General features: G+C 47.2%; 1 protein-coding gene across 1 annotated transcript in view; it reads left to right on the forward strand.

Moving 5' to 3' along the window:
* Myo7b (myosin VIIB) overlaps positions 1 to 17,598 on the forward strand; it is an 81,987-nt gene that overhangs the window by 14,574 nt on the left and 49,815 nt on the right. The window contains exons 3-6 of the mRNA XM_048442556.3: positions 9,494 to 9,607; positions 10,482 to 10,634; positions 12,122 to 12,306; positions 15,431 to 15,552. Coding sequence (XP_048298513.3) covers positions 9,494 to 9,607; positions 10,482 to 10,634; positions 12,122 to 12,306; positions 15,431 to 15,552 — 574 coding nt within the window. The remainder of the gene's footprint in view (positions 1 to 9,493; positions 9,608 to 10,481; positions 10,635 to 12,121; positions 12,307 to 15,430; positions 15,553 to 17,598) is intronic.

Genomic DNA, 17,598 nt, shown 5'->3' on the forward strand with positions numbered 1-17,598 from the left:
AATCTCTCTGAAGTTTACTTTATGTCACTAACTTCAACTCTCCTCCCTTCTCAATTCTCAGGCTCAGATATTGTCAGCTTAGGCTAGGTCTTTTTCTTCCCATAAGAAAGGTTTCATAGGCCTTCTGTTTACAACTGTACATATTTCTCAGGCAAATGCCTAAGGCTTCTAAGGTTTTTCTTAGTAAAATTAACTCCTTTTGTTCCACATCATCAAGGAATTGTCCTAATGATGATTCTGCCAATTCCCAGAACTGGCTACTTTTTTAAGGTTTTAATTAATAATGGAGTAGAATTCAAAAATGTCCTCAGCAGTCTTGTTTGTATCCGCAACTGCCTGGAATAGTCTGATCTGTTAGCAATATGCAAGAATCACAAAGAACACATAAACAAGGGAAAAGACAGACATATAGCACCAAGGACAGCCAGGTTGAGTCAGTACTAATGGCGACTCAGGTGGCATTACACCACAACTGATTGCCACGGGGCAGCCAGGGACTCAACTCTGAGGAGCATGGATCCCTATCCTCCGGCAACACTTGCCCATCCAGTCAGCATTTCTGCTACACTGGCGAGACAGCTGTGGATGTAGCAAGTACCAATGTCTTAGCTCACAAAGCACAGTGGACAGCCTGAGGAAAAGCTGAATTCATCCTCTGGCCTCCACACACATGTGCACGCCCATCCATTCGCATGCCGTCACCTTTGCACGTGCACTTTCACTCTTGGGGCAGGAATGGTGAGTTCCCACATGTCCTCCACAGCCCTGGCAGAGAGCCTTCTCAGGGATGACAGGGTAGATCTGGGTGATCCTTGTTCCGTTCACTCAGTAAATGCCTGTGTTTCTGTGGCGAGGTAATGTCTCCATGTGTAGGAAGCAGAGTGAGATCTTGCTAATTGAATCAAGAAACCCAGAGAAAACGCTCTAACCTTAGAGTGATTCAAAAGGAAAAGCAGTGGGGGTGTGCTCTTCTTCTCAGGTACTGTGAGATGCAGATCAAGTAAACTGTGATAGCTGAGCCCTCGCAGGGCATAGAAGAATGGCGGTTGTTTGGCTCAGAAGACAGTGTTGGACAATACTACCTTAACAAAAGGAAGCTTAGTTCAAACTTCCAGACTTAGGGCAGTGCAATACATTACTATGACCAGTGCACACACTGTTAAACTTTATGGCTTTGTGAGTTTCCGGGTTAACCTTCTAGAAAGCTCAAGACACTCTTTATATAGTACAGAGTAAAACCATAACTGTGCTTCTGGTTTGGAATGAGTGTAAGGAGCTGCTATAGAAAAACAGTAGACACATAGCAAACGTGTCATGTGTCATATATATGTTATATGTTATAGTTGATGGTTATAGCATTTGGAAGAGTGCAGCTGAGGAAGACCTGGAGTTAGAACTTAGAAAGGGATGGCACTGTCCTGTTCTTTGTCCATAGTCTGTCCATGGACCTGGTGCTGGAGGTCAAATAAAAGCCAGAGTACCCAGGATTCAATAGGGGTAGAAATGAGCAGACCGAAAATGCAGAGCAAAGGGGTCTTGTGAAGGGGCAGACTACTCTACCCTAGTCATAGAAAACAGGCTTGGAGGTACCAGGCAGACCGAGCAGACATGAAGGGTATGCATCTTCTGGCTCTCCAGTCTCCCCACTGAGATGTCTTCTCTTTGTACCCGGCTATTGCAGCTGCTCCTAGCAGCAGCCTGCCCAGCATCCCGCAATCTCTTCTTTAGATTCTGGCTGGGCCTGTGCCTCCCCAAGTTGTTCCTAAGTTATTCTGCACATTCACGGAATTTTCCACACCTGAATGTCTCCAAGTGTTAGGTCCCATTGGTGCTGGCTAGTGTTGAAGGCACATGGCTGGGAAAATTCTTAAGTCCTCTCTAGAAGCCATTAGATATATGATGTAAAATAATGCGTTGTAATTAAAACAAACATCATCATCATCAACAACAACAAAAAACCCATCATGTAGGTCTGGTATTTTCTCTTTAGTCTAATGTGAAAATACATCGACTTTATTGCTCTACAATATGTCCTGTGTTGGGGCTCTCTTTCCCTTGATCCCAGGGAAAATCAGAAAGTAAAGAAAACACCTAGGGAAGGGGATTGGGACACGTGACTATGCTCACGGCACAGGAAATTCTAGAGGTCAGTGATCCCCAGAGGGCTCATTGGTACCAAGAAGCTTGATGGGTGCCACCATTTAGTTCATCCCATGTGGTTCATTAACCAAGATGGCAGTAAAGTCACATGGTGGTCAGCATCTTAATGATGTCACTAACAAAGATAGTGGCCAAGTCATGTGGTTGTTTCCATCTTGATGAGGTCACCAGCCAAGATGGTGATGAAGTAACATTTTGCTTGTTGCTTACGGTGAGCTCAGCTCCATGATAAAATGAGCACAAGTCTTTGTGGTATCCACCACATATATCACAGATTGAATGCCTTCTCTTAAAATAAAGGCGCCAATTAGATTAGCATGGGTATAGACAGCACATGTGGCCTGGGCACACACAACTATAACTATATAGGCATATATAAAATATAATTGTGAATTCTAAATAGTGTCATTTAGATCACATTTTGACCTCCCTGAGATACTAAGCACAAGCTGTTGTTGAAAAAAGAAGCTCATAGAAGAAGCAGAAGGAATGAGGATGTGCACCCTATGAGGAGGTGTGCCCCATGAGGAGGTGCGCCCCAAGTCCCAAACATGGCACTATTGTTCTAGGAGCACATGGAAAACCTTAGAAGGAGAAAGTTTGGTTTTTGAGTTTTTGCTTTGTGTGTGTGTGTGTGTGTGTGTGTGTGTGTGTGTGTGACATTTTGTCCCACCTGAATATGGTGTGGGCTGAGAGCAGATGGATCTGTGAATACTGATGGGTCGGGGAGCTCTGGATTGGCCCCAGAACTTGAGAGTTGGTTACTGTCTGGGGGAATCTGTTTCCTTAGACTCCTTTTTACCCAACTGCTTCCCATTCTGGCTTTGAGAGAGTTAAACTATTAGAATGTTAACTTCATGCCATAGAGATTTCTCTGATAACCAATCAGACTCGCACCCTCTACTAATGGAGGTTCTTTCTTTCATATTCTGATGTTGAATGCTTTGCCTGTCTCTGACAAAGCTGTCTGTCCTGTGTTAAGTCATTTTTTGGTTAAACAAAAGTCAGCAAGGACACCCACGAAGCTATGGGTCACAACACACATTTGTGTCAACAGCACATCTCGTTCACTTTCATCCGCTCTCATTCAACCTCCAGGACGTCCCAGCCAACCAGGAAGTACTTTGTCATTTTTCTGTTTCCATACCTACTGTGGTCTTGTACACAAGAGTTACCTGGTTGCTATGGTATTTTCCAACCCTCCACACATTGCCAAGAAACTTTCTGTCCTGGTATCTTTATTGATCCAAAAGAGTGTTGTCTACCCTAGATCCTGGGGATGGGAGACACTACAAAGGTTATGGGGTATATCTCCCCTGAGTAAGGGAATCCAGACACTCTCTGCTATGAATTTGAAATCCCAGAGAGCCCCCAAATTTTTGGGGAAGAGTAATCTGTTTCCCAAAGGACTGTATTTCACAAAGTGAAAGTACCTTGGCAAGGTAATTTCTCTTTTTTGCAAAAGGATGTACCTGAACCCAACCCAGGCTAATGAACATACTTTGTTTATCCCTGACCTAGGTGGTGATTGCAGCTCATCCTGTTGGAGGGAACTCAATTTCACAGTCTGACTAGTTGGCTAATCAGTGCAGAGGGAAAGGGAAGAAGCAGTTCAGGAAATAGGAGCCCTTGTCTGACGGATAAAAAACAACAAACAAGCCGGGAGGTGGTGGCACACACCTTTAATCCCAGCACTGGGGAGGTAGAGGCAGGGGCATCTGTGTGAGTTAGAAGCCAGCTTGGTCTACAGAGAGAGTTCCAAGACAGCAAGAGCTACACAGAGAAGAAAGAAGAAAGAAAGAGGAGGAGGAGGAGGAAGAGGAGGAGGAGGAGGGAAGGAAGAAGAAAGAAGAAGGAGAAGAAGAAGAAGAAGAAGAAGAAGAAGAAGAAGAAGAAGAAGAAGAAGAAGAAGAAGAAGGGAACAGAACAACAACAAAAACCCACAAACATTTCTCACATGAACTGATTCCATTTCTTACCCATTGTGAACAGAGCAACAATGAACACAGATATGCAAGTATCTCTGTGGCAGGATGCAGACCTTTGGGTGTGCCCAGTGTATGCGAGGGGACACAGTAAAGAAACTGCTGATACAAAGTTTTTATTGTAGATGTGAAAGAGAGAACATTCAGAGGCATCTGTAGAAGTTCAGAGCAGAGAGAGAAAGAAGTAGACTGAACATGGTCAGCAGACTGATATGGCTATTCTTACAGAGAAGAGAGAATAGCCAGAGAGAAGGAATAGAGACAATCGTGAGAATTCATTAGTGGCGGGAGGAGGGGGAACCCTTCATAAAGGGAACAAACAAGCAGGTGTCTGGAAGGAGAGAAGCCTGCAGAGGTGAGGTGGGCTTAGCTGTGTAACAGGTACTTGCGATGCTGAGGGGACCTGGAGGCCTTTGTGCTTTGATGTGCAAATACAGGTATATGTCAATGGATCCATATGTCCCTTCTGCCAGAGGTAAGGAAAATGACTCTGTTTGGTAGATGGGGACTAGTTTCACAAGTTCCTAAGGAATGCTGGCTTTTATCTAGCCCAGAAATCTTCCTTTAGTCTAGGTGGAGCTCATTTCTGGATATTTGGCCTGCCTTTTGGAGTTTGCAGAATTGAAACTTCCTTCAGACCTGACACCAGAAGTGGTGTAACTATGGTCCACTTGCTACCGTCTGCTCACCTACAAATTCTAAACAAGTTGCTAGCGGCTGCTTGGCTGCTCATCTATTCCTTAGTGAGGGTGGTCCAGGCAGCAAATCAGTTCTTTCTCTCCTTGCAGTCTACAGGCTCCGGCTCTTTGTTCTTTGCATTCCCATTAGCTGACACCTCATCATTTGGTACAGACTGGGAATACTCTTCTTCTCTTTCATCTCTGGTTAATGTAGGTTTCTCTGCAAGGTGTTTCTTTTCTGCCTTTGGTCCAGCGTGCTGTTTCTGCTGCCCAGTGCAGTCGTTGGCACAGAATCTCAGCCTTACAGTGTATTGCTCACATTGTCTTATGCAGCAGGCAGCAATAGCTTCACTTTACTTGATAGAGTGGTATAGGCAAGGACTTAGGAGATAGATAATTCGGTTGATAAAGTGCTTGGCTTGCAAGAAATGGATCTTGGGACTCTCTGGTCAGTCAACAGAGCCCACCTGGTGAGCTTCAGTCAAGTAAGAGACCCTGTCTCAAAAAACAAGCAAACAGACAAACAGAAACAAGGCAGATGACACCTGAGGAATAACACCTGAGGCTGTCCTCTTACTTACCCATGCTCATGCATGGATGTACCTGTATGTGCGTACACACATGCGCGAACACATGAACACCAAGTTAGATAGACAAGAAGTTTAGAGGATTGCTCGTTTGTTTTTCTTCAGCCTGCTGAAGCTTTTAGTGACTCCCTTTGATGTCCCCTCCACCTCCCTAAAGAACCTATGGTTCTGCTTGATATTTTGGTTTTAATTGTTCTCTGTTGTTGACTTCCTTAAGTGCCAGCCCCACCACCTACATGATTACAGTGCCTACCTGTCTTCCACAAAGAGTTAAATCCTAGTTTCCAACATACACCCAGGCTTGCCTTCTATATAACCAAAGATGACTTCAAGCCTCTTTTCTTCTGTGTGTATATGCATATGTGGCGTCTTTGCCTGTATAGAGCATGTTCAAACATGTTCATGTGGGCATATGAACATGTTTGGGTATGTATATGTATATGTATATGGGTGTTTTTCTCAGTCTCTTCACCTTGATCTGGAAACTAGGTGGTATAATGGGAACACCATTCTACATGTGGCCATTATTGACCTAATTGTTCTTATGTTACCTGAGATTCTATGAGACATTTCTTTCGTTGTATTTTTAATTGGTTTTTGTCTGTGTGATGGTCAATATTGGTTGTCAACTTGGCAGGACCTATGCCCTAGTTTGCTTTTCTGTTGCTGAGATAAACATCATGACCAAAAGCATGTTGGAGAAGAAAGGGCTTATTTGGCTTACATGTTATAGTTTATTATCAAGAGAAACATGACAGAGAGCTCAAGACAGGAACATAAAGCAGAAACTGAACCAGAGGTCATGGGAAAATGCTTCTTACTGGTTTGCTTCCCATGCAAACTGCTAGGTTTGCCTAGCTTGCTTTCTTATACAGCCCAACATAGGACCACTTCTACAGTGGACTGAGCCCTCCCACATCAATCATGAATCAGTACCCCATAGATATGCCTACAGGCCAATATGATGGAGGCAGTTCTTCAAGTGAGGGACTCTCTTTTCAGGTAACTAGTTTATGTCAAGAGGACAGAATAACTGGTATAATTTAGAATCTAGATGGGCCTGTGTTTCTGAGGAAGTTTCTGGACTGGGTTAACTGAATACAGGTGACACCATTCCCTGGGATGGAGTCCCAGAATAAATAAAAAAGAGAAGGTGAGTTGAACATCAGTATCCATCTTCTCATTTCCCAGACTACAATCTTTCCTTTTCTCGGTTTACTGCCTTGTTTGACCTAGCATGTCCCATAGTAGTTATCTGAGAGAGGACACATGTTCTGAACAACTCCTGCTTTCTAATATAGTTTAGGTGCATGAAGTCATCAGAACACAATTTTCCCTGAAAACTGGGAAGCCTCTTGCTGTTGTCTTCTGACTTCTGGCATTGCTGTGGTGAAGTCTGAAATCATCCTGTCACCCAGCTTTTGATCTCTTGTGTGACACTGTCTCTCTCTCTCCATGCAGTCTGATCTTCATAATATTGTCCCCAAGAACTCTGAAACATCACTGTGCTCTCTCATGACTGGGTCTGCTTCCACTCTTCGAGTGCTCCCTGCAGTTCTTCATGAGCTCAGCTGTTTGCTAGAAAGCTTATGGGAGTAACGGCGACTCTTCAAAAATGTTTGCACTGATCAAACAAATTTTATAGGCACACATGTACTTGTTCTTTGCTTTAAAAAAGCTGTACTAACATGTATAAACTAACATGTGTTAAACTTATTGTTGTAGCCATTTATCATACACAGTAGTGTTAAGTATCTTCATGTCCTGTATCAGATCTCTAGAAAATCCGGCTCTAAACCCATTGAACATTAATTGCTTCTCTTCTAGCCCTTGAGAACCATCTTTCTATTTTCTGTTTCGATTATTTGACTCATTTACATATTTCTTGAACAGAGTCATTTGGTATTTGTCTTTTTATGATTGGCTTTTAAAAAAGATTTACTTATTTTGTGTGTGAGTCCCTATATGTATATATACACGCACCACATATATGCTTGTTGCTTAAGGCATTAGAGCCCCTGTAACTGGAGTCACAGAGAGTTGTGAGCTGCCATGTCGGTTTTGGGAGCCAAACCCTGGACCTCTGCAAGAGCAGCCAGTGCTCTAACCGCTGAGCCATCTCTGGCCCTGTTGCTTTGTCCCCTCCATTCCGTATGAGCTCTGGCAGCTCGTGTCGCATTCTTCTCCGTCGTTTCCTGACTCCTGAAATCTTCTGTCTCTGCCCCGCACTTCAGCACAGCTTTATAAACCACATTCAAACACTGGCCCGCAGCACCCAGCACTCAGTGGTGTTTTCCTTCTTTGCAGCTCCTTCCCTCCTTTTTACTACACTATCTTCTTATGCAGAGCTGGGAAATGGGAACGGACTGGCTAGGAAAACATGGGGACCTGCGTTCCAAACCCTGGCACCCATGTCAAAAAGCCAGGTATAGTGGTGTGACTCTGCCACCCCAGCCCTTGGAAGGCAAAAAGTAAGATGATTCCCGAGAGTTTGCTCACTCTCTAGAGTGAGCGCCAGATTCAGTCATAGGTCCTGTCTCAAACACCTTCCTAGGTTGGCCCCTTTGGTATCACTTCGTTGCATTGAGTTTTCTTAAATCAGAAGGAGGTTTCTGTGGTGATGGTCGTGGTGGATCAACGTGAAATGAGACTAGCAAAAAAAAAAAAAACCCAAAAACAAAACAAAACAAACAAACAAACAAAAAACGGTGAACACTTTTCAGCACACGTTTTCGCAGCCAATGACTGCAGTGCTCCACCAGGGGGCGCTCCTACTTTCCTGCCCCGCAGACATTGATTCATGCGAATATGGATCCACTCTAATGAAGGCAGGCCAGGAAAGCCCCAGCTGCTGTCTCTAGTCCTGGCCTCTGCTGACGCAACAAGATATGTAGCTGTTGCCTGTCAGGAACTGGCCCAGTGGACACTCTAGATCCTTCTGGACTTTATGGATGGCAAAGAATGGGGGGAGGTGTCTGTCTCCTCCTGCAATTTCCTTCCTGTCTGTTGACAGCTCAGCCATCTCTCAGGGTCTCCTGTCTGCCGACAGCTCAGCCCTCTCCCAGTGTCATGAGGGATGATTTTTGTCTCTGTTGTCATTCTCCTAGTTGCTTATGGCGACTCTTGAGAGGATCCAAGTGGAAAAGCTGACACCACTCTTGTGCCATTTTCAAGATTATTCATGTTTACTGTTCCTTTCACAATTTGTGCGCATGTGTATGTTTGTGTGCTGAGGAGATACATGTGTGGGTTTGAGGAGATGCATAAGCGTGGACATGGAGGCCGGAGCACTCTCTCTTGGGCATCATTGCTCGAGTGCCATCCGTCTTTGTTTTGATTTGCTTTTTATTGCACTTATTTTGTTTATTTGTGTATTTGGAGTGTGTGTGTGTGTGTGTGTGTGTGTGTGTGTGTGTGTGAGCCTACATATGCTTGCACGCACATGGCGCATGTAGAGGCCAAAGGACAACTTTGGTTTCCTTCTTTGACCTGTAAGTCCTGGGGATGAAACTCAGGTCATCAGGCTTGGCAGAAAGCCCCTTTACCTTGGCTTTTGCGATGGGCTCTTTCACTGGCCTAGGACTCAGTCATTCAGCTGGCTGACCAGTGAACACTAGAGATCCTCCTGTCTCCACTTCCCTGGCACTGGGCTTACAATCACACATCAGCATGCCCAGCTTTTTTAAACAGGTGGGTGCCAGGGATTGAACTCATCTCCCCAGCACCCCACTTTCAAGTCTGAGACAGTCTCTCCTTAACCCCACTACCTCACTGTCTTCCGTGATTATTTGGACGCTATTTGTTTCCTTTGATTTTTTTTCCCTCTTAGTAAGAGGTGCTCTGGGCAAGGGTGAGCCCCGGTCCTGCTGAGTTCGTTGGTCTAGACAGCATAGACACAGGCAAGCTTGATTAGCAGTGAAGAGCCTTCTGAGAACGGATGAGGGAGAGGGGAAAGAGATGGAGAGAACCCTTGCCACCAGGGAGCTTGGGGTTGCAGGCGACAGCCTCAAGACATGTAAGTCTCTAGTGGGAAAGGGAAGGGAGCTATGACTCAGACCAATGTCCCTTCTTTGCTCTCTAGGGTGATCATGTGTGGCTGGACCCTCCCTCCACCAGCAAGACCGGTGTGGCCATCGGAGGCATTGTCAAAGAAACAAAACCGGGAAAAGTCTTGATTGAGGATGATGAGGGCAAGGTTGGTATTGGGGTGCATCTCCACATCCCTCCCCACAGGGCTCAGGCACTTGCTTGACAATCCATTTATCCCTGAGACAGCATAGACCACATGGAGTCTTGTACAGGTGGAAGGACATATTTGTCTTGAAAATGTTTTGAGAGTGACAGTTGAGAACCGTCAGGGGAGCAGGAAGGAGTGAGGAGATGGGCTGAAGCAGGGAGGAGGGAGGTCCAGAGACTGACGTGTGGAGCGAACGAGGCAGGAGCAGCATCTTGGTGAGAAAGGTGTGTGGGGGAGGAAGGGACACAGATGTCCAAGTTAGAGGTGGACAGTGCAGAGTGATCAAGCTCATCCATCTGAGCAAGACAGGGACAGCCAAGGACAGTGAAGGACAAACACCAGTCACTTAACTCCTCCTCGGGCTGACCTCCCTGTCGCCCAGGGGCTATCGGGAGAGACACATACAGACAATGGCCTACAAAGGAAGGTTCTGACGACCTAGGCGTTCCAAAGACTGGAAGGAAGTAAAAACAAACAACAACAACAACAAAAACCCAGTTTGCTTCAGTAATGCTGTTGAATGCTAAAGCTACTACTACTTGCACTATTTTACTCCAAGAACTCTCAAGGCTTCCAACAGCAGCCTGATGTTAAAGCAAACTCCCAAGTGCTAGTTCCTCCAAACCGATAGAGAGCTCATCTCCAGGCCCAGCTCCACATGGACCCCAGTCCCTAGACAGATGCTGACCAAAGCCACAGATGGATCTGACTTTGTCATAGGTATCCCTTGACTCAAACCAAGATCAAGCCTGGCTAGAAACCTGAGACTATGGAGAAGGGGGCGGGGTTTAGAGAGCTCACCTTTGCAGAGAGTTTGTGCCTGTCATTACAGGAACACTGGATCTCTGCCTCAGACCTCAACACCCTCAGCCCCATGCACCCCAACTCAGCCCAAGGAGTGGATGACATGATCCGCCTAGGTGACCTGAACGAGGCAGGGGTGGTACACAACCTCCTGGTCCGCTACCAGCAGCACAAGATCTACGTGAGTTCACTGATGCGGTGTCCTCGGGGAAGTTGTGGGGGGAGGTCGGAGCTTGGCACGGCTCCCCTTCCTTACTCAGTGAGATGTTTGGGTACTTGGCCTTCTTCAGTCTCTGCCACCAACCCAAAGAAACAGGAGCAAGGCTAGAGAGCTACCTCAGTGGTGCTTGCCTAGAATGCATGAAGCCCTGGGTTCGATTCCCAACACGCAAACTGGGTATAGTTGTGTACACCTGTAATCTCTGCGCTAGGAGGTGTTGGCAGGAGGATTAGAAATTCAAGGTCATCTTCAGCTACATGAGTTTGTGACACACGTAGACTGGGCTACATGAGACTGTTATATACATACACACACACACACACACACACACACACACACACACACACACATTAAAACTGGGAACACGATATCCTGGGGGCTGGGAGCCTAGTGCAGGGAGATAGCACAGTGCCAGGCACACAGTAGATGTCCAATGAGTGCTGCCCCTACTGTAGGTGCCCACTGAATCTGTTCTTCTCTCTCTGTGCCGAGCAGCCCTGACCAGACAGGCCGGGTGAACACTGGAGGGTGGCTGGGTGGGCATAGCCTTTAGTCCCTGTCAGACATGTTGCAAAGAAAGTGCCATCAACAAAAGACCCTTACCCACTTGGAATAGAATCTTGTGACAGTCCAAATCCAGGATCCCTTCCACAGGGTGAACGGAACGTATGGACAGATGAGGGTCCTCTTTTCATACGAGGCAGTGGATGGAGGCTGGACCCAACTCTCGTCTCACTTCTCCAGAAGTCTGAGATGGAGTTTAGGCACCAGTGTCTCTTGGGGTGCTCAGGGCTCTGTTCAAGTGGATGTGACCCGGAGAGTCACTGCCTGGAACTCACTCCTGTGTGGTCTGAGCAGGCAGTCTGTCTAGCCTAGGAGTAAACTGAGGAACACAAGCAAAGGGAGGGCTTAGAGGAGCGGCCAAACTTCAGGGAGGGTTGCTGGGGCAGTGTGCTTCTTCTCTGGCCCCCAGCATGTCAAAGCTGGTAGGACTATACGTTTGGAGCACTGCCTCCTCCGTATTCCTTCAGGAGGCCTTCACAGGTCCTCAGAAGAATAATCCAGTGGCCTATTGTGGAACTCTTTGGTCTCCCCTCCACAGGGGCAGCTGTGCTGAGTGGGGGCAGGGTATTCAAGAGCAGGTTGTATCCTGAGCTGAAAATACGTAGAACATGTGATTGGGGTCAGTGGGGGTAGCAGATGTCACCTAGCCGTCACAGAGATCTCTAAAAGAAACAGCTAAAAGCTCATCTATATACTCAACCCATTTTGATTGAGCCTTTTCTAGAACTAGATAGCGTGCTACACATCTATAGTTAGTGGCAGCAAGCCATCAGAAGCTCACCATCCTAGCTACCCCATGGCTACCCCATGATCCCAGAGGAAGAAGCCAGAAACTCCCTCCCAGGATCGGCAGGGGCTAACCACCTGCCTACTCCCTTTCCCAGACCTACACAGGCTCCATCCTGGTAGCTGTGAACCCATTCCAGATGCTGCCCCTGTACACCCTGGAGCAGGTGCAACTCTACTACAGCCGCCACATGGGCGAGCTGCCGCCCCACGTCTTTGCCATTGCCAACAGCTGCTACTTCAACATGAAGAAGAACAAGAGGGACCAGTGCTGCGTCATCAGGTGAGGCTCGGGCCCCATTCCTGCTTCCTCCAGGGCCCGGTGGATCCTGGGAAGAAAGGCACACTCCTCTCCCGGAGGATCTCCCAGGGCCTCTCTTAACCACAGTTCTTAGCAGAGACGTTTGCCCGGAACTGCTCCTGCTGCCCTGCTCCCAATGGCATGTCCCCCACACCTAAGGACATGTTCCTTCCCATCCTAAGGACATGTTTTCTACACCCTGAGGACATGTTTCTTGAAGACAGGTCTTCCATACTCTGAGGTCTCTGGGAGCTAGCAGGGACAGGTGCCCCTCTAGCCCCAAGCCTAGCTCTGCTTCCCTGCCTGTCCCAGCCTGACCTCCTCTGCACAGACCCTCCCGCTGAGGGAAGAGACTGTGGACGGGAACAGAGTCGGAGTAAGAATTTGATCCCAGAGTAAGAATTTGATCCCAGAGTCCTTAACTTGGTATTGTAATCATCACTCACTTATTTGTGTGCTTTTTTTTATTCATTCATTTAAAATCTTTTTGCACCCCGAGCTAGAGACATAGCTAAGCTGATAGCATGTTTGCACAGCATGCTAAAGCAAAGAGTTCTTGTAACATGGTGGGGGGGGGGGCTGTTTGTTATTTGGGTTTTCTGTCCTCCCACCAGGTCCCCACAATTGTTTAGTCCCAGAGAAAAATCACATTGAGATCTCTGTAAGTTATAAAGCTGATTGGCCCATTAGGTCAGGCTTCTTACTGGCTAACTCTCACATCTTGATTAACCCATTTTTCTGATCTATGTTAGCCATGTGACTCAGTACCTTTTTCAGAAGGGCAGCTCACATCCTGATGCTTCGGTGATCTGGGAAGGAGTGAGAGAAATCAACTTCCTTCTCCCCAGAATTCTCCTGCTCTCCTTGCATCATTTCCACTTCCTGTCTGGTTTTCCCATCTACACCTCCTGCCTGGCCAATCAGCTTTATTTAAAACATGATTGATAGAATACAGAATTGATGGAATTCTCCCGCACCAAGTTCTGTCCACACCACCACACGAACCAGGTGTAGCTGTACACCCCTGTAATCTCAGCATTCAGAAGGTGAGGGCAGGAGGATCAGAAATTCAAGTTCATCCTTGGACATACAGCAAAATTTAGGCCAGCTTGGGTTACATTTTCGTGTAACCCTGTCTCGAAAAGAAAAGTAAATACTAAACAAAAAGATCATATTGGCCCTCCCTGTCCTAACACAGGAAACAACAGCAGGTAAAAGACTCCAACTTGTGCCCAAGGCCTCATTGTCACAGAACAGTGGCCTGGCAGGTGGCAGTCGCACGTTCGGATGCAGGTGGTAAGAGCATTGAAGGGGAGCATGACGGGGATGCTGCCTCTCTGAGTAGGGACACCAGGACGGCACCCTAGCATAGATGCATTTCATGCTTCCAAGTCACCCAACCTCTAACTGGAGAGGTCGATGTTTTTCCCCAGTGATGTTACAGGCAAGGATCTAAGCCCCAGGAACACCTGCTGAAGTTTCTCGGCTCTTGAGTCCCAGGCTACGTGGTTAGAAATAGGTATCATTTTAAAGAAAGGAAATACGCTCTCGAGAGTGGGAGTGGCCTACTGAGCTGGAGAAAAGCATCCTCTCTAAAAGAGTCCTGCCACCAGCCACAGAACCCTTTGTAGTTCATTTACATAGCCCCGCCCCTCTCACATGTGCTCTGTTGTGCTTCCCTTGTGGGAAGGGCCTCCAGGCCTTCTCTGTCAACTGGCTTCTCTCATATGTTAAGCTTGGTGAGCTTCCTCCAGACCCTGTTTTCTGCTATAGGTCCATAGAAAGAAAATTCAAATTCGGGACTCCAGAGAAGATAGGGAGGCATTCTGGAAGCTAACTGTCTTGCAACAGAGTCAGGCAGAAGGGCAAGCTCCCTGGAGCCTGGCTCCTCATGGTGATCTTCTGTGGCATCTTGAGTAAGCCTGGGTGGCCCTTGTCTTCTTAGCCTTCCCTTGGCTGCTGTCATAGAAAACCAGGCTTGGAGCGTGGGTGGCTCAGGAGGGTGGGGACCCTAAGTGGCATCGGTCCATCTTTTACCTAATCACCTTTTTGTTGTTGTTGTTATTTGTTTCTCAGAGACAGGGTCTTAAGTAGCTCAGGCTAACCTCAAATTTTCTGTGTGTCTGAGGATGGCTTTGAATTTCTGATCCTCTTACCCCTGGCTCCTTAAGTGCTGAAATTGTAGGCACATAACACAATGGATATTGACATCAAAGCTGGCTCTCCAGGACAGTGAGCACATCCCACGAGTCCTACCATAAGAGTCAGTGCCAGCTGCAACAAGACACCTAACAAAGCAATGAAGGACGAAAGCACTCACAGTTTTGCCATGGTGGAGAAGGCACCAAGGCAAGGGAGTGAGGCAGCTGGTCACATGGCATCCTCAGTCAGGGAGCAGAGCGAGATGAATGCTGGTGCTCAGCTTGATTGTTCCTTTTTATTCAGCCCAGGACACCAGTCCATGGGAAGATGCCAACCATGTGTAGTGTAGGTTTTCCCACTTCAAGCAACCATTCTAGATAAGCGCTCCCCGACATTCCCAGAGGCTTGTCTCCATGGCGATTCCAGAGCCTGTCAAGTTGGCAGCCAACGCCAACCATCACACAGAGCTCCTTCCTGATGGAACCCGGGATTCTGGACATCTGTCCGGGTGACAGATGCCACTACTCAGAAGCCGCACTGTCATCTGAAAGACACTGAGTCACCTTACTTGTTCTGCAAGGCAGCCCTGGAATAACCCAGGTCACAGTGTGCCAAGTGTCTTCCAGCCTAGCAGGAAAGAAAAGACAATGCATTGGTTTCTACCAGGGGTGTTCCATTGGGGGACATTGTCTTCTACAACCGTATTGAGCGACACCACAGTCATCCTGGAGCACAGGTGGCCCACAAGCCACAGGTTGGGCATGCCTGCATCATAGATAGTTTGAGATGCCCAGGGGACTTCAGGGCAAATGCAATGTTGGATTTCTTCATGGGCAAATGTGTCCCTGTCAGCATGGGCTAGATACAGGCCTGAGGGATGGGGTAATAATTTCTAGAGAGTTAAGAGGCTCTAGGTGGTGGTAAGTCTCTGTGTGAGGCTAAATTTCCCTGCATTCTCTGGCAGTGGCGAGTCTGGGGCCGGGAAGACTGAGACGACCAAGCTCATCCTTCAGTTCCTGGCTACAGTCAGCGGCCAGCATTCGTGGATTGAGCAGCAGGTCCTGGAGGCCAACCCCATCCTGGAAGGTGAGCTTTGATCCTGAGGACTTGGACAGGAACAGCCCTCCCCACATGTAATAGCCACTACACAGTCGTGGCCTTCAAGCCAGGGTGGATGACAGTGGTGTGCGGTCCCCAGGCAGCACAAAGGGGTCAGCTGGTTACTCTAAACTTCCCTGATGAGCATTTGCCATCAGATGTACAGAGAATTTGTGTCAGATGTAGTAGCATGTATCTATAACCCCTGCTCTGGGGAGGCCAAGACAGGAGGACCTTGAATTTAAGGCTTGGGCTGCATAACGAAACCCTATCTCAGTAAAAAACTAAAAGGAGAGGCTGTAGAAAAATGGCTTAGCTGGGAAAATGCTTGCCATATAAGCATGAGATCCTAAATTCAATCCTCAGTACCACATCAAAATCTTACACAGTGGCACTTGTAATCCCAGCATAGAAGAAGCAGAGACAGGCAGATCCCTAGGGCTCAAATGCCAGCCAGCCCAGCCTAATGGGGCAAACCTCAGATCCCAGATCCCAGGGAGAGACTCTTTCTCAAAAACACAAGGTGGATGAAGAATGACACCTGAGGTTGATCTCTGGCCATACTGCACACACACACACACACACGCACACACATACCCCAAAGGGAAAAATATAGTATTCCTTTATAGATATGTGTGTGTGCGTGTGTGTGTGTGTGTGCAGTATAATGCATATTTATTTTTAAATTTTTTAAATTTAACATTTTTTATTTATTTTACATACCAACCAGTTTCCTCTCCTTCCTCTCCTCCCATTTTCTCCCCTTTCCCATTTATCCCCCTACCCACCCACACTTTCTCCATCTCCATTCAGAAAGGGGCAGGCCTCCCATGGGCTTGTACAAAGCATGGCACATTGAGTTGAGGTGGGACCAAGCTCGTCCCCTTACATTGAGGCGGTATAATATTCCTTTTTAAATGGGGTCCCAAGATCAAGCCAGTTTGAGAAATGTCTGTGTGTGTTTCTGGGTCCCCAAGAAGATGCATCTGGGTAACTTACCATTAAGGTTGCAACAGGGAATCCTAGAGAAGACAAAGAGGAAGAAGTAGGAGTAGGCAGAGCGAGGATTCAGGCTCAGCTGCTGACTGGATAGTGTTGGAAGGGAAGAGAGGAATCAGGATTGGACAATGAGGAGGTCAAGCTGGATGCCTTGGTTGCATCAAGGCTAATGCCCCATAGCCACCATGTCTCACAGCAAGGCTCTGAAGTCGCATTTGGTAGGGAGCTCACAAGACCAACCTAATGACAGGCTCTGGATCGAACTTCCCCTTAGAAGAGTTGCGTTAGGTCCCAGTGCCCCACCCGTGGGTGTTGTCCCTGGTAGAGGTGGCCCACACACCTGTTACATTTGGCCCCAGGTCTGGTCACTGCTGGGCACAATTTTTCTCTTTCTGTTCCCCCATTTTCTCCCCCATTGTTACTTTTTTAAAATCATCTGGAGAAATGAACATGCATGTGCAGGTGCCAGTGCCCCATCCTTGGGTGTAGTCCCTGGTAGAGGTGGCCCAGGCATTTGTTACCTTGGCCCTAGGTTTGGAGTTGCTGGACATAGTTAATCTCTTTCTGTTTAAATTCATGGCCTCTTTTATAATTATTCTTGTATTTTATTTATTTATTTTTATTTTATGTGTATGAGTGGTTTGCCTACATATATGCCTGTGTACCACATTCCTGCAGTGCCTGCAGAGACCAGAAGAGGGGGTCAGATCCCCTGGAGCTGGAGTCCAGATGATTGTGAGCCACCATGTGGGTGCTGGAAATCAAACCCTCTGGAAGAACAGTCTGTGCTCTTAACTGTTGATCCATCTCTCCAGCCTCATCTTCTTCTCTCTCTCTCTCTCTCTCTCTCTCTGTGTGTGTGTGTGTGTGAATACAACATGTTAAGTCTATTTAGTGTTGCTCATATGTATGTGTTTATGTATTTTTGGCTGCCCACTTAAGAAACACATCTGAGCCAGGCGATGGTGGCACACGCGTTTAATCCCAGTACTCAGGGAGGCAGATGCCGGTGGATCTCTGTGAGTTCAAGGCCAA

The sequence above is a fragment of the Myodes glareolus genome, chromosome 13 (assembly GCF_982192425.1).
Source record: "Myodes glareolus chromosome 13, mMyoGla1.1, whole genome shotgun sequence".
Classification (NCBI taxonomy): Eukaryota; Metazoa; Chordata; class Mammalia; order Rodentia; family Cricetidae; genus Myodes; species Myodes glareolus.